At 33.4% G+C, this 25,963-nt stretch overlaps 1 protein-coding gene across 3 annotated transcripts in view; it reads right to left on the bottom strand.

Annotated features, from left to right (window-relative positions):
• Window positions 1-25,963, bottom strand: part of LOC123523670 (uncharacterized) — an 80,903-nt gene that overhangs the window by 26,541 nt on the left and 28,399 nt on the right. Inside the window, exon 1 of one of the 3 annotated variants that reach the window (XM_053537835.1) lies at window positions 15,739-15,960. The exons of 1 other annotated variant lie outside the window; for it this stretch is intronic. In XM_053537835.1, coding sequence (XP_053393810.1) covers window positions 15,739-15,788 — 50 coding nt within the window. In that variant the 5' untranslated portion in view covers window positions 15,789-15,960. Of the gene's footprint in view, window positions 1-12,946; window positions 13,055-15,738; window positions 15,961-25,963 lie in introns of those variants that run through there. One more of the 3 variants, XM_053537834.1, reaches the window with a different exon arrangement.

Genomic DNA, 25,963 nt, shown 5'->3' with positions numbered 1-25,963 from the left:
AGTTATGCACCTTGTGTCACATGATGTGGGTGATGAGTAGGAACATCTATTTTAAGTCTGAATCAAATCCATTCAGTAGTAACTGAGATATAGTGAAAATACATCAAAATTAACCTTAAATTCTAAGTAAAAAGGGGCATAATTCATAAAAAATTGGTGTCAGAGTTATGCACCTTGTGTCACATGATGTGGGTGATGAGGTGGAATATCTACTTTAAGTTTGAATCAAATCCATTTTGTAATAATTGAGATATAGTGAAAATACATCAAAATCAACCTTAAATTTAAAGTAAAAGGGGAAATAATTCATAAAAAAATTGGTGTCAGAGTTAAGCACCTTATGTCACATCATCTGGGTGATGAGGTGGAACAACTATTTTAAGTTTGAATCAAATCCATTTACTAATAACTGAGATATAGTGAAAATACAACAAAATTAACCTTAAATTCTAAGTAAAAGGGGACATAATTCATGAAAACTTGGTGTCAGAGTTATGCACCTTGTGTCACATGATGTGGGCACATGATGTGGGTGATGAGGTGGAACATCTATTTTAAGTTTGAATCAAATCCATTCAGTAGTAACTGAGATATAGTGAAAATACATCAAAATCAACCTTAAATTCTAAGTAAAAAGGGGCATAATTCATAAAAAATATGGTGTCAGAGTTATGCACCTTGTGTCACATGATGTGGGTGATGAGGTGGAACATCTATTTTAAGTTTGAATCAAATCCATCTAGTAATAACTGAGTGAAAATACAACAAAATTAACCTTAAATTCTAAGTAAAAGGGGACATATTTACATGAAAACTTGGTGTCAAGAGTTATGCACCTTGTGTCACATGATGTGGGTGATAAGGTGAAACATGTATTTTAAGTTTGAATCAAATCCATTTAGTAATAACTGAGATAATAGATTTCGGGACGCGACGGGACGGGACGCGACAAAACTGACTCCTATATACCCCCCTCGGGACGGGACGGGACGCGACGGGACGCGACAAAACTGACTCCTATATACCCCCCTCAAACATCTTTAGTGGGGGTATAACAACTTATACATAAGTGGGAATCGAAATATATTTCAAATATATCTTTCGACAAGTTTGAATCCCACAGGAGGATGACTTCTCGATCAATTCTACGGGGATCTTTTTAATCAGCCTTTCGCATGGAATGTACATAGATATGACATGTATTCAAACAACTGAATCTACCTTGTGTGCTGCCCCAGTTCGTATTCAAACAACTGAATCTACCTTGTGTGCTGCACCAGTTCGTATTCAAACAACTGAATCTACCTTGTGTGCTGCACCAGTTCGTATTCAAATCGACAATTTACTTAAGAAGTACAATTTCACCTGACACCAAGATACACAAAGAACTGTTTGCTCTTACTCTTTATTTAAGGAACGTTTAATATTTGCTAAATATTAATTAAACAATATCCCTATAGTGCTTCCTCGAAATATTCTCCAAGTCAATTTACTGAATACGTAATGAATGCAAATCTTAAGTTGATAATTTCACTTTTCCTCTATCTACAACAATGTACTTTCCCTTTTCCTTCAAAGAGATACGTCATATCTTTTAAAATGAGAAAGAATTTTTATTTATTAATAATAATGATTATAAGTAAAAACTAAGTGTATTACTGTGTTTTAGACAAATAGGCAATGTTTATTATATAACAACTCCTGTAATCTATCCACTTTAGTGAGTCCGTGTGGATCACACTGTAAACATTATATAAAATAGATGGAATAACACTGTTCTCCGAAAATGCATACTTAAATATTACTAGATTTCCGTCATTTTATAAACGTTACTGCATGGAAAAAATGATACTATTATATAGATTAGGAGTTGTGTCCCTTTAAGATGAACTGCACGAGACTGGGACCATATACAATGGTTACTTCCTTGTATTCTATCACATAGGCTTAGTCTGCTTAAAAATGTTGATATCTGACCAGTAAATTAACAACAGCTGTCCGTATGACAGCACGCTCGACTTTTCTCAGTGCTTGATTCTGAATTAGATCTTTGCCAGTAAAAACTTTTTTATAAAACCTTAACCAAAAACTTCTAAGTTAAAAAGGGCATAACTCTGTCAAAATTCAAACAGAGTTATGGGGATTGTTTCCGCTGGTGTAGACTTTGAGAGTAAATAATGTTTCAAGTTTCGAGTCAAAAGCTTTGATAGTAACAGAGATATTTTTTAACTTCATCAAAAACTTTAACCCAAAAAAAATCTAAGTTAAAAGGGGCATAACTCTGTCAAAATTCAAATCAGAGTTATAGGGAGGGATTGTTTCTCCTAGTGTAGACTTTGATAGTAAATAAGTATTTTAAGTGTCAAGTCAACAGCTGTGATAGTAAAAGAGATATTTGACTTTATCAAAAACTTTAATCAAAAATGCTAAGTTAAAAAGGGGCATAACTCTGTCAAATTCAAATCAGAGTTAGGGGATTGTTTCTCCTGGTGTAGACTTTGATAGTAAATAAGTATTTTTAAGTTTCAAGTCAATAGCTTTGATTGTAATAGAGATATGTGACTTAAAGTTTATCAAAAATTTTAACCAACGCCGACGCCGGGGCGATTGCAATAGCTCTACTTTTTCTTCGAAAAGATGAGCTAAAAAGTATTTCTAATTACCTCCCTTTATTATGTCTGATATGTCTAATAATGTCACTATATTTTGATTACCTCCCTTTTGAAAGTCTTGTTACCTCCCTTAACAATTTTTGAAAGCATGTATTTTCTAAAGGTGTAGATATAAAAACGTAGCACTTTTTTGCAACACAGAATTAAAAGCAAAATGAGAATTTGAAATAATGCAGTTACTTTTCTTCAGGTACATTTAGTTTTTGCACAGTCTCTCAAATAGATATTTTAATTTCAACTATTCTACTGGACAAATATTAGCTTGAAAGTTCTCCGACATTTTGTAGATTACCTAGTAAAATATAACTAGCCATTCAACCAAAAAATACCTAAATTTTATAAACTTTATTTTTCTCACAGCTGTTAGAGGTCAAACATTCATAGATGTTGTCGACAAAAGGTAGTTTCTCACAATCAAATTTACAATCGCGACAAACTGTTCATTGTAACCTGAGGCCTCCATCGCCCAAAATGTCCAAGTAGTTGGACACATTCTGATGTCCAAGCAGCCGGAAATATTTTTTTAACCTCAGTAAAACGATACGACTGTGCAAACATTTTACATGTCATTATCAAAACACAGGGTAACCTTTGTGACGGTTTTCGTTTATCAAATGAATCATCATTTTTATTATTAAATGTTTGTGCTACTGTTCGGTCTATATTTCGACGCTAAATTTTGCTAGGCTCAAGTCAAAAATGAAAATTTACATCTGATGTCATGTGATAAAACACTAAAATGACTTTGACCGGCAAGCCATTCAATATTTAGTAAGTGTATAATATTGAATGTTAAAGGTCCATTACTAAGGGAAAGTGAGTTGGCAATTTTTTTCATAGCCAGTGCATAGACTTCTGCAAGACACTAAATAATGAAGATTGGCAGGTCAAAGTTTACAGAAGGTCTTTTGAACTCAAAGAAATGTATGTGTATTATGTTGAAATTTCAATGATTCGACAGAATGACCCCCCAGGTCTTTTTAACTTTCTTCATACTTCATATAAAAATAATTGTACATATACTGCGATTTATTTCGAATTTTTACATACCAACTTTCATTTTCCAATAAAATGAAATAGTTTCTGTGCTTTTTAAAAGAAATTAAAATGTTCACTTTCCTTAGTATTGGACCTTTAAATTTTGTTTTGATCGCAGCTATAATGTATCAAGATATTTTTAAAAAGGATAAAAGCTGTTTTATCTAAAATATCTAAATAAAGATGTGGCCTAATAGTCAACTGAGAAAAACAAGCGTTTATAATATTTTTGACAAACACTACTAATGGATCGCGTTTTTCTTGTATTTGTGTATTCGCGATAATTAATCAGCAATTTTGCTTTAAAGTTCTTACATTGCCACATGAAGTTATTCATATGTAAGGCACTTAAATGGCACAGGCTGTATAAACAGTTACAACACAATAGCTATAACAATATCCGCCAGCGTCGAGATCGAATCTGCAACCGCTTCAAGATACCATGTGCGTACAGTAAAACAACTGAATATACATAGCTTCATTAAGCGGCCTACTTTCAGGACTTACATGTCGGTAACTTTTGAAATTTCCAATAAACATATCGTCAATTTAGATTTAAGTCATGTCAAATTCAGGGGTCACTTTCAGATTTGTTTTAAAAGAACAAGAGAGTTACAAGGTAGAACTGTCTACCTTTGGAAAGCCAGCTGGCTCACCAAAGTCAGCTTTTAACTTTAAGACTATTTAAGTTGCAATTTATTGCTTTTATGATATGCATATTGTGTATTATGCTATGTTACACCTCAAAATGGTAGTGATTGTGGCGTAACAGTGCTATTACAACACAGTTGTGAATAACAGTCAGATACATTTCATTTCTACTGACTTTGTTATAAAGTATACCCATATTAATAGGCATAATAATTAGTAGACGTTATATCATATGTATGTGGTGTATAGTATACTATATAGTATTTATAGGTCACATCGTATAACTGCTAATAACATATTTTAGAAAACGAACCGTATTATAATATATTACATGTCGAAAAGCAACTGCAATAGAAACTGCGGAGGTGAATGTAATCCTTTACCAAACCCATTACAGAAACCGCCACTGCTGTCCCATTATGGAATTACAGTTGTACCAGTATCGGCCCGGTATCATTTTATAGAACGATTAATTATTCCTGACAATGCTTTTGCGTAGAAGCCGATTTTTCCACAACAGTTATTGATTAGGAATCAATAGTTTGGTCATTAAAGAATAGAGATGTCTAAACAGGAATAAACATGTCTGTTTAATAACTTTCTATACTGGCTGTTTTTATTCTTTTATCGAACCACATTCAATACTGGTGTAAAACAGTACATACAAGAATGGTGCACGTATATAAAACATAATAACTCACATTTCATACAAGACATATGAATTTAAAATATATACTTCTGTTTCTTAATGTTTACATCATCAAGGAGGACGGTGGGGGGGGGGGGGGTCTGTGGTTGGACTTTGCTGTTTTTCCCCCGCCACAACCACCCACCCCAACTCAAAAATCAGCTGCCTATTTGCGGTCAAATGTGTAGATTTTAAATGCCCTAACAATTTAGAGAATTGTGCAAAAACATTCTTCCCGGAAAAGAAAAAACAGCGGAAGTAAATTTCATATCAAAATTGTTTTACAAGCTTCGGGTCAAAAAAGGGACCATATATATAGCAATGCTATAATTCGTTTTTACTACTTTAACGCCATGTGAAATGACAAGATAAGTAAAATTTTAAAACTTTAATCCGAAACGTCTGTCAGAATGCATTGAGAAATGTTTCGTTTTTATAAACATCTGTATATATAAATTAAACAGCGTTTAGACTTTTTATCTTTATGCATGAAATAACTACAAAATTTACGCTGAAAATAATTTCATAAATGAAGAAAAGCGCACTGGAGCTCGACGTTGACGTACTTTGCATAATATAAATATATCCCGCATGAATTATTACTTTAAAATGCACGAAGGTAATGTAAAATTCATAAGCAAACAGTCGCTCATAAATCGTAATTTACACAATAAGCTACATGTATAAAATGTCAAAAGAATAGTTAATTTATACAAATGATATACGCCTTTGTATAGATAAATATCAAATCTGAGAGCAATTTATCACCATGTACAGTTTTAAAGAAAATAGCTTTCTTTTTCAGTATGAAAGTAAATCGATGTTTTAACATATAAAAAATACCAAAAAAGACTAGTTGTTAATATTGACAAGTTTTGTGCACTAGATGTACTTTGACAAAAGGCAAGAGTTTTTAAATACATCGCTGTCCTTTACATAGTTACACTCAAATTATACATAGAAATATACTTAACATTTGTGATAAAATACTGTTGTGGTAAAAAGAAAAAGGAACTGTAAACAAGAGCTGTCACAGAAGACAGCGCGCTCGACTATTTCGATGCTGGATAGTGAAACTGGGCACATCTGAGGAAACTGGAGCTGTCACTGGAGTGTTTAATGACTCCAATGGTGGATGAAGATATTGCACAATAGCTTGAGTCTGTGTCAAAAATATTAAGTAATAAGAGAGGTAAAGATAAAATGTATCAAAACACTATATAAGTATAATTCTAAGCAAAAAGGGGGCATAATTCATAAATTATTGATGCAAGAGTTATACACCTTCTGTCATATGATGTGGGTGACGATGTGGAATAAATAACTACTTCAAGTTTGAATCAAATCCATTTCGTAATAACTGAGATATAGTGAAAATGCATCAAAATTAACCTTAAATTCTAAGTAAAAGTGGGCATAATTCATGAAATATTGACGAAAGAGTTATGTACCTTGTGTCATACGATGTGGGTGATAATGTGGAACAACTATTTTAAGTTTGAATCAAATCCATTTAGTAATAACTGTGATAGAGTGAAAGTATTCCAAAACTTTAACCTGAAATTCTAAGTAACAAGAGGGCCAAGATGGTCCTAGGTCGCTCACCTGAGAAACACACCATAATACACCATAACAGTGTAAACATGTTTGACCTAGTGATTTAACAGGAAAAAAATATTCTGACCAATTATCATTAAAATTGAAGCAAAAACAAATATTTTCTTTGATTTGACCTAGTGACCTAGTTTTTTACCCTAGATGACCCATATTCGAACTTGATCTAGACTTTATCAAGGCTATCATTCTGACAAAATTTCATGAAGGTCAGATGAAAAATACAGCCTCTATCACATACACGATGTTTTTCTTTGATTTAACCTAGTGACCTACTTTTTTGACTACAGATGACCCATTTTCGAACTCGGCCCAGAATTCATCAAGGTAATCATTCTGACCAAATTTCATGAAGATCAATTGAAAAATGTAGCCTCTATCACATACACGAAGCTTTTCTTTGATTTGACCTAATGACCTACTTTTTCATCTCAGATGACCCATATTCGAACTTGACCTAGATTTTATCAAGGTAATCATTCTGATCAAAATTCATGAAGATTAATTGAAAAATACAGCCTCTACCGCATACACAAGGTTTTTCTTTGATTTGACCTAGTGACCTACTTTTTGACCCCAGATGACCCATTTTCAAACGCGGCCTAGATTTTATCAAGGTAATTATTCTGACCAAAATTCATGAAGATTAATTGAAAAATACAGTCTCTATCGCATACACAAGGTTTTTCTTTGATTCGACCTAGTGACCTAGTTTTTGACACCAGAGGACCCATTTTCAAACTCGGCCTAGGTTTCATCAAGGTAATCATTCTGACTAAATTTCATGAAGATCAGTTGAAAAATACAGCCTTTATCGCATTCACAAGCTAAATGTTGACGGACAGACAGACGACAGACAGACGCCGGACATGGAGTGATCAGAAAAACTCACCTGAGCATTGCTCAGGTGATCTAAAAAGGGGGATAATTCATTAAATATTGGTACCAGAGTTATGGGCCTTGAGTCATGTGATGTGGGAGATAAGATGGAACAACTATATCAAGTTTGAATCAAATCCATTTAGTAATAATTTAGACAGAGTGAAAGTGTATCAAAACTTTAACCTTAAATTCTAAGAAAAAAGGGGTATAATTCATGATATAATGGCGCAAGAGTTATGACCCTTGTGTCATATGATGGGGATGATGATGTTGAACAACCATTTTAAGTTTGAATCAAATCCATTTAGTAATAACTGAGATATTGTTTAAGTGCATCAAAACTTTAACCTAAAATTCTAAGTAAAAGGGGAATAATTCATTAAATATTGGTACCAGAGTTATGGGCCTTGTGTAATGTGATGTGGAAGATGATGTGGAACAACTAATTTCAGTTTGAATCAAATCCATTAAGGAATAACTGAGAGAGTGAAAGTGCATCAAAATGAAGATGAGGAATAACTATTTTAAGTTTAAAGCAAATCCATCAAGTAATTACAGAGATAAGGAGAGAAAAGAGAAAGTGTAAAAAAAACTTTAACCAAGGTGGGGACGCGGAAAGACGCCGACGCCGAAGCCGTCGCCGGGGTGAGTAGGATAACTCTCCATATATTTCGTATAGTCGAGCTAAAAATCTGTTTGAAATGTTAGGTGACTTTGATCTTAATGGCGGGATTTAAGTCTATTGACCTGACAATGTCCCTTAACTTGTGATATGTGAATACCTGACAACTTCACCACAGGAATAGTTATAACGTTGGTTTTACGGGTTATAATTTTGGCTAAATTATTCACCACGAGGAGCGTACCCTTGACTTACGGGTGGTTAATTTGAAGCCCAAACCTCTCAACTTTTCCCTTAGGGATCTATATATAAAAACACATTATAAGAAAACATTAGTCCTATTTGTAACCTGCAGATAACATGTACGCATTGAACGGACACAGGATGTAAAATTCTATAATAGTTTACACTACTACTTTCAGAACCATGCAGGGGCCCGTTTTACGAAGTTTACTTAGGGAAAAGTTAAAACTTAGATTCAATGTGTTTCAGGAACATCATTTCAGGCAAATTCGTTTTAACTATATTCGGCTATTCTCAGAAACTAAACAGTGCAAAAATATAATAATAATGTTATAATAAAGCATAAAAGACATAGTAGTAATATCCTACTGAAGAAATGTGTCTTAGAACAGAGCCTAGGACAAAACCTACTACTAAAGTATTTTAGATTGATAATGGGGCATTGTGAAAGTCACGCAAACGGTTTCCCATCTGCACCTGTAAACATAGTGTTAAAATGGTGTTTAAACACTTGTCGCTGACGCTTTAATTAAATAAAATTGGCATTTAGTGGTCTAACATCAATTGAACGAACACAATTAACGAATGTCTCATCGAAAACGCAGGGCCCCAGGCCTTAAAGATACGTTCCGTAGATAAACTAAAGAAATGTCTCTATTCACATTGTTAACTATCAGATAATAGGGGCGATAGAGTTTGATTGAAAGCCTGTATTTTATCATCTGTAAAAACATTACTTTTAATGTAAATGAGACTGTACCTATACAAATTGGGAGGTTATGAAAGTTGAATAGTTCTCGTATGAATAATTTCACATAATGCATTATCATGTATTTTGGTTTTCTTACACTTAAATTCATCCGATATTGTTGATATTTAAGTTTGATGAAATGTCTTGTTAAGTATGATTTATGCATTAAATTTGATATTAAAATCCACACGTTTTTATGTTGTTTTTCTTTTCATTCTGTCTGTGTATAGTAGTGTAATATTTACACTATCAGTCACGCTTTAATTAAAATGTTCTGTACTAGTTCAACGTAACTTATCAATGCTGGTGAAAAATGAAAAGTTTTACGTGGCTTCCAGGCCCCAATTTCACGAAAAAACTTAAGTAATTGCTTAGCTAAGTCTGTTATTTCAAATGCTTGTTTTTGCCCTTTATGCGTCTTCAATGTTGACTTTTTCATCTTTATCAGACCCGTACATGACTATTTCATAGATCAAAACACAACAATTCTGAATTTTACAGAAAATGAAGTATAAAAGTAAGAAATATACTTAAGCAAATACTTAAGTTCGTTATAACGTGCTTAAATAGAAATATCATATTTGCGTGACTGAAATAAGTACTGCGGACAAATACTACTAACCATGGTATAATTTAGCTATAAATACATTGTTATAGAATAAATCAACATAAAATGACTATAACTTTGAAAGCAATAGCACAATTTTAAAATAACAGACTTAACTAAGTAATTACTTAAGTTTTTTCGTGAAATTGGGGCCAGATTTCTATTTATCACGTCGTATTTATTCGACTTGCATTAATACATACCAGGTCCCAGTATAATATCCTACGGTCTAGAGATGACAAGTAATGGTCAAGGGTACAATTATCTGAAACTAATCGGTGTTCATGAATATACTGAAAAAATAAACAACACTCTAATACAAAAACTATGAAATTCTTGAGGGAAAAACATGACAAAAGAAAAACGTGGATTTTTACCTACAGCATTTCATAAAAAGTTGTGACAAGATATTTCAAGGCGTTAGAAAATAGTTTGAAGACATGACACAGGCAACTGTAAAAAGTTGTGACAAGATATTTCAAGGCGTTAGAAAATAATTTGAAGACATGACACAGGCAACTGTAAAATGCCAGTAACATCTATCCCGTTTGTTTTGATGCTACAAGATCTTATTGATCCAAGTGACAATTTCCTGTGATTGTAAATTCTGATTGATTTTGTAGAGAAGACATTTTTGCCCCGTGCATATCGACTAAAAAACAATTGAGAAAATCGAACTTAGTGCTCTTATCCGGATGTAAACATATTCTGCGGGACAAATCTAATGTTACAGCAGACGACAAACATGTTTGTTTGTTTACTAGCACTTGGAGAACGTAGTGACCGGATAACACTGGCCATATCACAGGACTAGTATAATTTAGAATTTTACTATATATCTCTATGAGAAGAAAACCATTTCAGTATCAAGTACACCTCTTGGACAAAACAATATTTAAAAGGGATGTGGCCGTAACTCATGGGCTGAGTAACCAACACATCATTAGACCATCGTTGAAGCTATTTCTAGACCTTTCGGCATCTTTTTCAAGGAAAGTGTTGTTGTTTCATGACGTTTTCTTTACTAGCATTGAATTTGATCCACATATTAAATCCATATTCTAGCATAAAACTGCTGTTCTTGTCACTTTTCGGGGGTGTTTTAACAGGAGAGAAAACGTGTGTTAACAGAGAGATTCTCGCGCTCGCGTGCTGTTATAACACCTTTTTATATATGCACGTTCCGTGGCAAAGCGTAAACGTATTACGGCCCCAAAACGGATAATTCAGAAGGAAATGACGTCAACGTAATAAACAACGTAAACTTTACCGCGCATTTCATGGAAATTTAATGACGTTGAGGGACAATATATTCATTTACTTGGTATTTTACGCGTTTTATGCTAGAATAGCGTTAGCGCATATTCTTTTCGTGTTATAACATCTTCAGAATCCCTCGGGAATCGTTGGTACCCTCGCCCTACCGGGCTCGGGTACCAACCAATCCCTCGGGATTCTGCAGATGTTATAACACGAAAAAACATGCGTTATCCCTACATTCTTGAATTTCTGTTTTTTTTATCGAGAATATCATTTCCCTGTGTAAAAATCAGACCAAACCCACAAGTGCGATTACATGAAAATGTTATATACATGTTAAAAGTATCACTCAATAAAGCCAAAAGCGGCTCAATTTTACCTTTCAAAATCATTTTTATGATCAATTATAAACTAATCAAGATATTTTCAAAATTTCACATTACCAGAGTAACAATGTACCTTATGCATGACATTGTTTTATTGTAAAAGAAAAACCTTGCAATGAAAACGGTGGATTAAACAATAGATCATTATTTATTGTGGGGGGGGGGGGGGGGGAGAGAGAGAGAAGATTTTCTCATGTAGTCAGCGGAAGTCTTTTCACTATCGTCTGTGATACACGTGTTTAAGGTAATGTTCAGCAGTTTACATGCAACGACGTATTCCCCATATAGGATTTCTGCATTCTCTGGCTGCTGACATATAGTTCATATTAGCAACCAGCTGGAAAATGCCGAGGTTGCACAAAGCAATGGTCATTACGGTTCCATTATCTTAACAAACAATTTAGCTGTACTTCACATCATTCTCCTAAAATAATTTAGATTTTTAGTCATTCGTTGATGCTGACATCTTTATCAGGTCTAGGATTTCGTACTTTATACAGATATTCTGTAAATAAACGAACAATCCATAAATCTAAAGATTTTTCAGTCTGTAAATTTACAGACTTGGTGTATAAAATATGTTGCAGTTGAACCTGAAACTGCAGCTTAAAATGAAATGTTTCACTTATTGTATGCATAGATAAAACTAACAGGAGAGTTTCAGACAGTTTCGATCACTTGAATTTTTTTGTCACATTTTAAAAATATTCAGTCATTCATATTGGATGAAAATCATAAAAACACCTTCATTTATTTATGCAGTCTGTAAGTCATATAGATCTAATTTTAAACTGCGGTTTAATTTCAACAGATTTCATATACACAGTATGTAAATTTATAGGCGAGAAAATCTTCAAACATAATGGATTGTCTGTATATTTACAGAATGTCTGTAAAAACAACGAACTCCTAGACATGTTATATGCTGCTGACATCTGGAGCCCCTTTTTCATATCTCCGACTGCAAAAAGTTGAATGTTCTGAAAAATGAACTGATTTTCTCTGACTCACAAGCCAAAAAATATTGTTACGACACATTCCTTTAACATTCACATGGTGTAATGAGTGTAACATTTCATTATTTCACGTGCTTCAATCAATTACTGAACTTATTACTTTTCACTGTCAAAATGTCGATGTCTTACATATTTTGACATTTTCAAGCACAAAAAATCAAGATACCTCCTATGAAGTAACACGCAAATAAGATACACGCAATACATGAAATAGAAACCATGGTACACAAAACAAACTTTGTTCACAATGCACAAGGGTGCAGTCAGTCGTGTCTCAACCGATTCTGAACTTATCCAGAGAAATAAACGTGTCATCCTCCCTCTCTTTAGCTATTTGAATAGCTAAAGTTTTGAAAGTGTAATTTCGATCTAGCACAACAGAAACATACACTAGAGCGAGTTTCGTCCTTGACATTTGTGCCCATGTGTGAAATGCACATGGTAAAATTTTGAAACTCACTGATACATGAATAACATTCAAAGTTTACATCGACTTACATGTAAGAAATAACTTACAATAATTTCCCTGACAAACTTGAATACCAGTCAAGAACTTGCTTCCAATCCATATTCGAAAATTGCATATACAAAACACGAAAATAATGATAACAAACTACAGTAAGAAAACAGTGAGATATAGCAACTTTCTAACACAGCTCGTTATTCTCGAAAAGTCCGTGCAAAACATGTTGATCAAAAGTGGTGTATGTAACTGTAGCACAAAGTAAATTTTGTTTGGTAAATGAGGTCGAGTTCTTTAATTTTGTCTACGAAAAGATGAAAAAAATATTTTTCAGTTACATGTAGAGCCAATTCATACTTCATACAAATAAGAATAATGTGATAGCAGTTGTCCAACTACGTAATACGAACTACGGGGGTCCTATACACCTCCCACCCCAGAGTTCTGAAGACTGACCGAAACAAACGGCGCTACTATGGCCAGAGTATATTTCCTTTAAATCTTTCTTGGAGGACAAGGAAAGTATAGCTGTTGTGGATTAATTTCTTCTCAAATGCGATGAAATAATAACATGAAAGCAATTTCAGAATTGGAGTTTATTTTTCAGACATTTTCTACTTTTAACCCTGGTTTAAATACACGTGAATCATTTCATCTTAATTTATTTATTTATTTATTTATTTATTTATTAGAGGCTCATCAATATACACAAATAAAACATGTAAATGGCTAATTCTCATACGAATTATAAGACTAGTACAAAACAGAGCACTAAATCTTTATGATCTTTCTTTTTTTACAATTTCTTACATCAGTGAAGATATATTTTCCTATAAACGTTTCAAACATAATTAAAAGCTTGAAACGCGAACTATTTTGTCAAAAGAATAATGTATACTTATTGTTTAAGACACAAAAGAAACTTTAAACGAGAAACGTACATAAGAAAATATGTCAATCATTACAAACCTTCAGAGCGGGAAATTTTGCATTAATTTATTACAATTAAGCAATTAATGTCTGGTTACGACGAATTTTCTTTTTCACCTGTGAAACAGGATGATAAATGAGTTCAATGAATTTAAGTTTCAACTGTGTGTCCCAGGGCCGTAGCAAAATTCGATCAAAGACTTCCTGTGGACATTATCAATAGAATTTGACCTAAAATGTCTCAGAAAATTTCTCAGAGAAGACAGTAAAAGATGTGAGCTGAGTATAACACTTTCAAATGGTCAGAAAAAATATAGGTCAACGGCTGTCATTACAAGATGAGAACTGCCACGGGCGGCACTGTTGGATTTCGGGGTAAGGACGAGGGCTAGACAAGAAAAATGGGGTACTAGATATAAGCAATATGTGACTTGTCAAACTTTCTTTTACTTAAGAACCAATTTAATTCTAACTTCTGCATATTAAGAAGGGAGTTTGAACTAAATCCAAAGGAAATATGTACTCTGTACTCTTTTTTTTATTTAGAGAGAAGTGTATGATTGCTGCTTTCGCTTTACGGCACACTGAAGATAAATACTAGTACGTATCTGTTACAATAAACATCTTTATAAAGAAATTATATCAGATATATTTTTAACAAGATGACCCCGTCCCATTATTATGGATATTCTATACACATGAACTTGGTAGCTGTAGCATATATACCTGTATCATATAAAATTTGTTTCTTAAGATATATTTCATGCACTATTTAATGAAACCCAAACATTCAAATTTAACTGTGCAATTATGTTGTTTAATTTTATGCTTTGCCTTATTTGGAAGTTAGACATTATAATTTCATCCCGCTTTTGATTAATCACCTAGCAACCTTGAAACCAGGACAGAAATATTCAGTAAAGACTTTACACAAAAGGGACAAAGCCTTTATAAAAACTATTGTTCGATCTCTGTGTGTATTCCACACATTGTTGTGTATTCAGTTTATACAGCTCAAACATTCTGAAATAATCGTCTTTTTACCCCACCAACCTTCGGTAAACACAGACAATCAGCGACAAAGATCTAACCTCGGGGCTGTACATGTGATACAGTAATCTACCCCTCATCAGATAATAAATTAAACGCTTTGTCCAGCACAGAATGACATTTCTTTGACATGTATATAGACTGTTTATGAACATGGTCAATGTATTTTAAGTATAATTATGGTCCACAGAATTTCATACTATATAGTCTATAAGTCCACCATGTGAATAATAAGATAAGGACCAGCATTGGAAGTGCTGAGAAAATGTTGTTGTTTTTTTGGAATTAAGATACGTTTACGCATGGTGAACGTCCTTTACGGATACAATAAGTAATTTCGATACTTAGTGAATAGAAGAATAGAAGTGACAAATTCAAATAAACGCTAACTGACTTAAACGTGTAAGTGTGTATGTTGAAAAGTGTTTGAGAACTTGCAGCAGTCCGTATTCGATTCCTAATGTGGTGTTTGAAAAAATTAAACTGTGCAAATGTATTTTACGTGTACAATTAATTGCATTTACAATGTATGTTTAATGCATGTACAATGTGTTCTTTGGTCTGCAAAAATAGCCGTGGACAAGGCTGTAAGACGAAACTATTTAGAAGGTTCGGTATATTTTTAAAGATTAAATCAGTATATACAAAAAAACTGTATGCTTACAATACATGAAACCATAAGAATGTATCATATAACCCGATAATTACATCTCCTATTCATTCTCGAAATATACTTACGAAAAAATAAATCTACCACACGTATATGGAGTATGAATAAAATTAAATCCACTCAACTGTTCACAAGAAATATAAATTTTAAAACTGATTATAATTTGTTTTTAATGTCCGAGGTTGTACATCATACCTTGTGGTAGTTCCGCCAGTTTTATCCAAGCTTGAAGTCATGCTATTCATAACATCTACAAAACCAGGAAAACTAGTTCTTCAACTTTTATAAACACTATTGTTAGAACTAGCAACTAATAACCTTCCAATCGCCATGTCTAAACGTGTGCACGTTAAAATTACAGTAGTTTATTCATTCAATCGAAAAAGGTTTTCGGAGTCAGCGCTCCGTGACTATTGACAATATCGGAAAACGTAATTCAATGGTTTTGATCGTAGGAGATTTTTCAACCAGAAGCACTTAAGCGTTTCAAAATGTTGGCAGGTAGTTTCGTTGTTATTAAAATTATGCTTAAGAGTGAAATGGATAAAAGTGTTAAGCCGTAGACTTTATGGGCTTGTAAATGTATAAAGTTTTGGCTGTTTGAGTCATGTTAGTTTCAAAATAGTCTAAAATGCGACAGTTTTGTTGTTGTATAATTTTAGTGTGTCAGATACACATGTCTTGGAGATTAAAAACACCTTGCCATAGTTGTTGGGCGTTTAAAAAGTATGCCGGACTTAATTATTTCTGAATCATATACATTTAGTCAACTAATTTATTTTCTCTAAATAAAATGACAAGAGTTTACATGACGAAATAGCTATAGACAATCTATAATTAGTAAATATTTTTTATTACCTAGTAACACACCAGTCGTCATCGTCATTAGCAAAACCTAATTCAAGACTAATGTCATTATCACCGTCTAGATGTTTTAACAACTGTAACTGTCAATCATAGTTTTGTTGCTGGATTTCGTTTCTGGGTTTCGTCTTATTACTCGAAAGATTTCATGTATTTACATATTTACGATCCGCAAGAGGTCAAATAAATGCTCGTTTCCCTATAGACATTATATAACTATCCTACCGATTTTCGTCGCGAAGTGATTTTCGTCGCGAAGTGACGAAAATCGGGATCGATCCCTCTACGGTAACATGCGATATACCGATTGAGATATGTACTTTCGGCACGTGCACAGAGCGTCAGACTTTTCCTTGTGCCTAATAAGCGTCCACATAACTTGTCAAACCGCAACGTCTTGCACATCATTACAAATATGGATATATGGTATATATTCATGTAGTGTGCACTTGTCAATAACATCACCTAGTGAGCACAGTGCATATAAATAAATATATGCCTCTTTCTGGCAATTCCGAGCCTTCTCATTGATCCGAGCCTTTGGAAAAAATCCACTTGCAGCTATTTCCTGTTTCTAAATTTTATACATTTTGTGGCAGTTAAACAAGAATAAAAATGAAATAGTATTACTCACATTAAAATAGAAATATACAGAACAGAAAATTTTGGCACAAAATTTGCTTATCTAAAATCACTGGGGTAATAATTAACCTTCTTATAGGAAACAGAAACCACTTAATGTAAAACTTTTTTGTCTGCAAACATAATTATATATATGTTCTTAATTTTAAAAAAGAACTTTTTTAAAAAAAAGCCTTTAAAAAGTTAGTTTTTGAGAGCTAGTACAAATAATCACAAGTCTCGGTTCAACGAGAAAGCATCTGGCTGTTTCAGACGGTGAGGGTCATCATGTGAAAGCCTGGATTATTCATTGACAACAGTCCTTAGAATTTTTCTCCATGGGGATTTTTTAAGTTTAGATGTTGGAGTATCAAACTATAGCAAAATCTCTTTTGAAACTTAAATCTGTTTCTGCCACAGGCACGGGTCCAGTGTATATTTTTTTTGTTTAATATAAAAAAAAAAATCTTTTTTTTTCACACAAATATACTTTATGTATGTTAGTCAAATGGAAAAAAAATTGATGACAATGTATGTGATACTGTGACCGGATTTTTTGTCATCGATTTTTTTTTCATTTGACTAACGTATAAAAGCTTAATTGTGTGAAAAAAGGGATTTTTTATATCAAACAAAAAAATATACACTGGACCCGTGCCTGTGGTTTCTGCCACGGTTAAGGGGCTCGGAATAACAAGAAAAGGGCATACGGAGGGTACGCCTATCCAAGAGGCGGAAATTACCTGTAATACAATACAATACAATATGGGCAGTGTTGTTTTTATTCCAAAATCTACCTTCAAATTGATAGGGAATTGATCCTACGCGTAGCGATGAAAATCGGGATCGATCCCTCTACGGTAACATGCGATATACCGAATAAGATATTCACTTTCGAATTAAAAAAATGTGTCCTTCCGTGCTGTCATTAGACAGTTCTTTTCAAATGTTATGGGATGAGTTGAAGTCGGATCGATTCCCGATTGTGGCAGTGCCTTATTCTCTCATTATTAAACGATCATCCGTTTTGCAAAAAAAAAAAAAAAATCGTATTGCAAGAATTTTAGTATATAATATTACTTGCGGTGCTAAGTTTATATATCTGTGATAGGAACTTCATTTTCATAGAATCCGTTTCTTGGTTTCTCTGATTCTTACACGAGCTTCCGTTTCGTAAGAATATATAATTTATATCATTTTCGTTACTAAGCTTTTATATCTCTGCCAGGAACTTCCGTTTAACGAGAATTTCTATCTCTGCATTAGTTTCACAGTTTCTCTGCTTATAACATGAACTTCTGTTTCTCTAGAATTTATATGAACCTTATCGTTAGTTAGAAATGTTTTCTTAGTTTCTATGTCTATTATACCGAATTTCATAAATCGCTTTCATGTTTGTTACAGGAACATCCGCTTCGCTAAAAAATACAATACTTCCGTTTATGTCAAGTTTCTACTCTTATTATAGTCAGCACTTTTTAACTACATTCAGCAGCTTATTGTCATATCATATGACATATAATACGTAGTCATGTATTGAATATGCACGAGAAAGAATATTATCTTTGCTTTTGTTATACATGCCATGGTAAAAACATACCTTTGATGATTTTATTTTAAATATATACATGGTATTGTCATGTTATCATGACAGAGACGGCCTTCAGATTGCCCGAGTTTTCCAACACTGAACCTCTTGCCACAACTGTTTTCGACAGACGAATCAAAATGGCTGAATTTTGGATAGTCGGTAGCCATACCAGAATAGCCAAATACAAAAAAAAAGAAAAAATATATAAAAAAAATAGGGGGTTGAATTTTTCCTATTGAAATGCAAGTCAGTTGTGCTCTGCTACCCTAATAAAGCTCTCCACAGAATAAACACATACTTTAGATCTCCATTTACAAAACTTACCATATGAAAACCGTCTCATCACATTAAAAATACATTCTAGCTGGGAGAAAGGCTAACTTTCTAGCTGTACATCATCATGAGCATGTACTACTGCGTCAAGGGACATAACTCAATTAACGTCCACAGGTTCTTAGTTCTGTTTTAATGTCCTCCCGTTTTTATAATATAATTATGATATATCGACTGAATCTCAGGCACTTAATATATTTAGATATTGTCCAAATTAATACAAGTTTACTTTTAAAATGTTTTAAAGACTAATGTTCCCAAATGCCAGCGTAAAGAAATGAAACTTTCCTAAATTCATAAAAAATATTTTAACGAAACAAAAAGAAAGTATTTTTTTTACCAAGAAAGCATTGTCATAAAAATAAAATATCAATCCCTGGACTTCCTTTATGCTGTTAGATATTGAATGTAATGTTTTGGGTTATGGACTTACGAACAAAGAGACAGCAGGACGGGTATATAACTTGCTGATGTCTGGAAGGACTTGGGTAGTTCTTTTATTCAAAGGTTTAAAAAAGGAAAAGTACAACACTCAAAACATAACAATGTTGGCCTATGAAAATTTATTTTTTTCTCTTTGACGTAATAAAATAAATATAAATAGGCACTGTTGTAACTACTAAAATGGTAACAGATATATTGACGTCTATTTAAGACTTAAATGTTTTTTCTTGTGCGTTTATACGAATATAAATCAAATTCGGACTTCTTGCAAACCACGAATGTAGATTACTACCAAAGATAAATGGATTGCTTTCCAGGAGTATAAGAAATCGGGATACCGGTCTTTTCAACAATTAAATTAATAGAATAGTCGGAAAGACCCTGCCACGTTCTGCAATTCGCCTTCCGATAAAAATACAGTTTCTGGCTTTTATTTGAAATATCGTTAAAGGCTTTGAAAAATCATACACTCGTGTCGATTCAGTTTTGAGCTTTACCGTCAGAAAAATAAGTTAAAACTATAATTTAGTCTTTTTTGTTTTTTGAAATGTTGGCGTCAAATTTTGAAAGCCTTTTTCCAACCACGCCATGATGTTCATGTTTATTGTGAATGACGTCAGAGTGCGCTTGCAATCTCGCGGAAAAGGACCGTCTTCGCTATTATTACGCCAATGTTGTTTATACAAAAATAAACGTGTTTTTTTTCTTTCCCTACAAAATATATAACGAATGTAAATATATATTGTTGATTTTTCACAGAAACCAAGCAGCTTCGTTTATTATAAAGCTTCGACGTCGACGTCGTGTTAAGCATAGAGGACGTTATAAGTCGAATCGACAAAAGATGTTTCAGCATGTAAAGCTAACATAAAAAACAAAATTACATTTATACCTTTCCACACTGATTTTCTATTACACTCGTGTAATATCGTCTCTATATATCACGCCGATGCAGATTGTAGATGTTTATGTTACATGCGATACAAAATCCGTACAATTTATATAATAAAAAAATATATATATCTTATTTGATGGTTCGTTAAATGTTGTATACTTTCATAAATTCAATAAATTAAATGATAAATAAAATATGTATAGCTTTCAAAATATTGGGTTTTCAAGTTGAAATATATAAACAATCTCAAAAGCCATGTACTTTCATGTATCAATAATTTACATCTTAGCTGTGGTGAAATTTAACGAAAAGGCCCTTGATAGTTCTAAGATCGTTCACCTGAGGTTCACAGCCCTTAAATGTAACAATTTTGGTAGACAGTTATCCAACGAACATTTCTTCCTATTCTCATCGAAAGCCAGTTTACAGAATCCGATTTTCCTTAGAGCCATATAAGGAAATTTAGACCGGTCGCTTGCGCCGCATGACTTTTTAACGAATCAAAATGTTTTGAACAATGGTGTTATAGAGGGTCGGCCGAGGAATTATTTTTTCCAAGGGCAAACGGTTTCTGATAAAAATTGTTTTACAGTTTCCACTATACTGCCAGTCATGTTTTTTTTAATGTAATTGAATAATCTAAGTTGTTATCTAAGGCATATTTGCGTAAAGTTATTTTGAAATCAGACTGTGTAGTCCAGTTTCGTTTAAGATACTATTTATTCATTTCGTCTTTGCAAATACATAATAACAATACATAAAAATCATGAACATATATGATCTTCGTCATCATCATCATCATCATCAACAATATCATCATCAACTTTTCCTTGTTTATTGCTCTACTACATTTTTCATCTTCTATAATTACAAGTCACTGTGTAGTTTGGGTATACATGTATGTTCAGTTCATAGAGGCTTCAAGCTGAGGGTTTGTAAAATATCCTAAGTTTTGACCAGCAGGGATCGAACCTGTAAAAGGGATCTATAAAATGCTTTTCAGTTTAAGTGAGATCATGTGAGGTGATAGGCAAGAGTAAAGTATTTGAAATGTTACTGAAAAAAAATCGATACAAGGTGAGCTACCGTACGATACGATGTGCGACGGTACGCGCTTTGTTTCGTACAGATGCACGTCGCGTCATCATACTGTCGGGTGTTGCAGGTAACAAACACGATGCTTCGAAATCTCTAACAGGTTCCTATAGAAATTCTTGTTGTTTTTTTTAAATATCAAGCAAGGAAGGTGCTGCAGACATCGATATAAAATGACATTTTGATACATTGAAAAATAACTTTTTTATTTTATTTTAAACGTTGTTTGAAAATAGAAACAAGTGTTAAAGATGACAAATATCTATGACTGGTGTTTTTTGTATCTTTGTATTTTTTTAAAAAAAGCAATATATTTTTTTTTTCAGTAAGGTCAAGCCAGATAAGACGATAGCATTTAAGATTATGTTATAAACCTGTAATAAAATGACGACAACTCAGGTGATGGTACTGACGATTATAGCGACGACAACGATGACGATGATATTTCATATTTCATATTGATGTATCAAAATAATGTTGATAATGATCGTGATAGGGATCTGTAAGCGTGACGTGTGTAGATTTGCTCAAAAAAGTATGTGCGTTTCTTTCGCACAGTACTCCCTGTGGAGCTTTATGTGGATTCGAGGTAGGCAGAACGCTCCCAGGGAGCGTTATCCACTTGGACTGTAATGCAGTTTCACAAAGCATATTAAGAAAAATCACAAAACATGAAAATATATGGAACTTTTAACAAAACACAACTACAACGATCATGTAGTTTAAATAACCTTTGATTACACTAAAAAGGAGACAACAGAAAATAAAAAATGCGCATACCTGATATCATCGTCGCCTAATATACTTGACAGAAGCTTCAACAAATAAGTATCCATTTGTGTAAAATGTGCACGTTAAAGCCAAAAGATTTACATTTCCCAAAATGCATTATGCATAAAAATTCGAACGTGGCATGGATAAAATCATTTTCCTCTAAAATCACATTATTATCTGTCTGACACTATTAAAGCAGACTCCGCCCTCTGATGTGATTGTCTTTTGACAAGCCATATTTTTTGACATACGAAACTTATGAGTTTTTGATCTTAAATTATTCAGTTATCTTTGGACAAAATGAAAATTATGTGATCTCTGTTCTGCCTAAAGCTACCTTAATATTCCGAATATGCAAAGTAATTCAGTACCACACTCATTTTCCATAAGACACCAATTTTGAATGACGTCTTTACTTAATTCTCAAAGATAAAGTGAGATTTCGCTTTAGTAAACAACGCAAACAAAATGAACATATTGCCAGATTTTCAATTATCAAGGAAAATTGCATAAGGAAGGTTTTGACAGTGCAGTGATTTCGCTGAAAGATATAGTCAGGCGATAACCATCAGTAAAACCCTTATTATCAACTTCGTTTATAATGCAAACATAGTTTTCAATTTAAACATTGATACACTTTAAGTATACCAAATAGATAATCAGAATAAGAGAAGTACATTATATTTGGTCAAATCAAAACATTTGAAAAAAAAATTATTTTGCCAAAGGCAAACAACGATGGTGACCTTTCGGTGAGAGGTGATGGCGACAATTGATATACAGGGATAAAATCAAACTAGAAAAGCGAAAACTTTTTATCCAGTTTCAGCAGATGGTTATTCCCCTACACTGTGACGCTGATTATCCGTAAGATATTTTCAAGGCGTATATAATGAACATTTTTCTCATTAGTTTGTAAGATAGTATTCTTAGGAATTTCTTGAATGGCTGGAAAGCGCAACTGGATATTATGAGACGGAATTTAACTATTTGCATTTTCTTTGTAAAACAAGGAGGTTCCTATCATAACATTTTTTTCGGCGACGCTTGATAACGCATTATAGATAATTTATCAAAATGGAAGATTTATGCAACACTCTGCCTGATTGGACGAGAGTGTCAATTTCTTTCACTCTGTTGATTGTGCTACGCTGAGTGAAATGTAGACAAAGCGTTTATCCTAAACGACGCTGTTCACAGTTAAAGCTAACTTTGGCTCAGTATATTTAGCAAGAATATTGATATATCTCAAAATGATAAGTAAGTTTAATAAATATGATAAAAACCTGTTCAAATACCAACATATATCAAATTAAAGAAAGAGCTGAATACGGTCTGCGTATCACCTGAATAAGGGTTTGATAAGAGTCTTTTATGTAGAGAAGTGCTTTTTAAAAGATTTTCCTTGTTACAATTGTCGTCTGTATATGAAAAGGTTTCTTGCTTTTGTGACTTATTCATATTGCATATTAAAATGAGTACTTGTTTGCTTTGATATATTTGTTATAAATTATTTAACTGATTTATTATATATGAATATTTTTCTTTAGTATGGTATGCAAATATTGAACTCAGTTGAAATCTGTTTTATTATATATATGCTATATAATGACTGAATCTCATTACACTGAAATGAAGGTATGCTGCATACAGTTTGTCTATGTGATATGACTACGGTCAAACTTTGCTTATGAAACAGAAATATTGAAATAATTACAATAGTATGTTTTGCTTGACCTTCACTTTTTTATAGGTGTGACGTCATTGTCCAAAGATTCATGAATAGCGAATATGCATTTGTTAAAGCGGGATCAGTTGGCCTATTTGAGAAATAAATAAAAAAATAAATAAAAAATCTTTGATTTTTCTCATGTATCTAATCAAACTTGATTGTAGCATTTTATTAGGCCCGCAGCCATTTTGTTCAGCTGGGACATTTAACCCTTTTAGGGCTGCTAGAGCTAAAACTAGAATGCCTTATACAGCGTCTCATGAACAGCTTGGTGGATCTTTTATACTTGGTCTGGAGCATCATTATAAGGTCCTCTTCCAAATTTATTTATATAGAACTTGGGCCCTATTAGGGACCACTTAGCTAAAAGTAGATATGCCTTCTTTGCATTAACCACTAAAAAGTAATGGATTTTTTATCAAACTCGATGTGTAACAATATCGTAAGGTCTCGCTATTTTGTTACAAATGTTTGTTTGTTGTTTGTGTTGGGTTTAACGCGTTTTCAACAGTTTTCAGTCATGTAACGGCGGGCAGTTAACCTAACCAGTGTTCTGGATTCTGTACCAGTAACAACCTGTTCTCCGCAAGTAAATGCCAACTTCCCCACATGAATTATCAAGGTGGAGGACTAATGATTGCAGACACAATGTCGTTTATCAAATAGTCACGGAGAACATACGCCCAGCCGAGGATCGAACTCACGACCTGCGATCAGACGCTCTACCTATGAGCTAAGCGGGCGGGTTTGTTACAAATGGGGATAGGGACCAATTTAGCTAAAAATATAAACACGTTTAATGACCTCTTCTCATGAACCGCTTCATAAATCATCATCAAACTACTGCTGTAATTATTCGTCTAAGAATAAACGAAACAAAATTGCAGCCCTACGAAACCTTTGCGAAAAATTAAAAGAGAACCATTTAAATTGTTAAAGTGCGGTGTTTAGTTTTGCAATTTGAAAAATGTTAGATGAAAGATGAATGTTAGATGAAAAATTCATAAACTTATTTCCTTATTACAATTCGCCGACCATCATTTTTAAAGATATTTCTTGTTTGAAGTTGTTATTTCTTATATGGGCCGTGCCATGAGAAAACCAACATAGTGGGTTTGCGACCAGCATGGATCCAGACCAGCCTGCGCATCCGCGCAGTCTGGTCAGGATCAATGCTGTTCGCTTTTAAAGCCTATTGGAATTGGAGAAACTGTTAGCGAACAGCATGGATCCTGACCAGACTGCGCGGATGCGTAGGCTGGTCTGGATCCATGCTGGTCGCAAACCCACTATGTTGGTTTTCTCATGGCACGGCTCATATATTATCTATAACTGGCCTAAGCATAGTCAACCAATGATCAAACGTTGTACTGAGACAAAACACGTATTAACTTCTGTTTAAATTCTTATGAGCAGATTTGTTTGTGACGTCATTACGATAGAATGTTTGGCATCCTCAAGTTAGGTAAGACAATAACACGGGGTCATATTACAAGGAATAAATCACAAGTAGGTAAATTACTTACTCAAAAAGTGAGAATCTTTAAGCTTCTGCTGAAATTAATTGAGACACTTGTATAAAACTTAAAACGAAATATATATATCTCTCTGACGGTATTTATTTTTCCTGCAAAATGCAGATAAAACACAAGCTAACTAAAGACTGTGGTTACCATAAGTTCTTTCAAACAATAGAACATTTCTAACAAACGGTACAGAACATACATTCTGCAATAGGGAATCAAACCAAGTTCTGATTTTTTTTTTTTACAATCTTCTGTACTTGTACTTCATTTGCAAAATCTACGAGGATATAAAAAGTGCACAGTATTTTTCAAATTCTCGTGGTGGAAAAAACAAACAGGATACACATATTTCCATATTTGGGCATAGGCGACATACAGATACGTTTAAACATGTTCAAATCTCACTGTCAATGTTTGCAAACAAGTAACTACAAGTGGGGATTACTCAGTGCCCAAATAAATTTCTGGTGATGTTTGATTTGTGTAATAATATTACTTTTTTCTGTCCTGTTACGATGTATTTTGGAAAATGGCAATGTATACTA

Source organism: Mercenaria mercenaria, chromosome 3, assembly GCF_021730395.1.
Source record: "Mercenaria mercenaria strain notata chromosome 3, MADL_Memer_1, whole genome shotgun sequence".
Taxonomy (NCBI): Eukaryota; Metazoa; Mollusca; class Bivalvia; order Venerida; family Veneridae; genus Mercenaria; species Mercenaria mercenaria.
The sequence above is the reverse complement of the archived record's forward strand: the minus strand, read 5'-3'. Positions and strand labels throughout refer to the sequence as shown.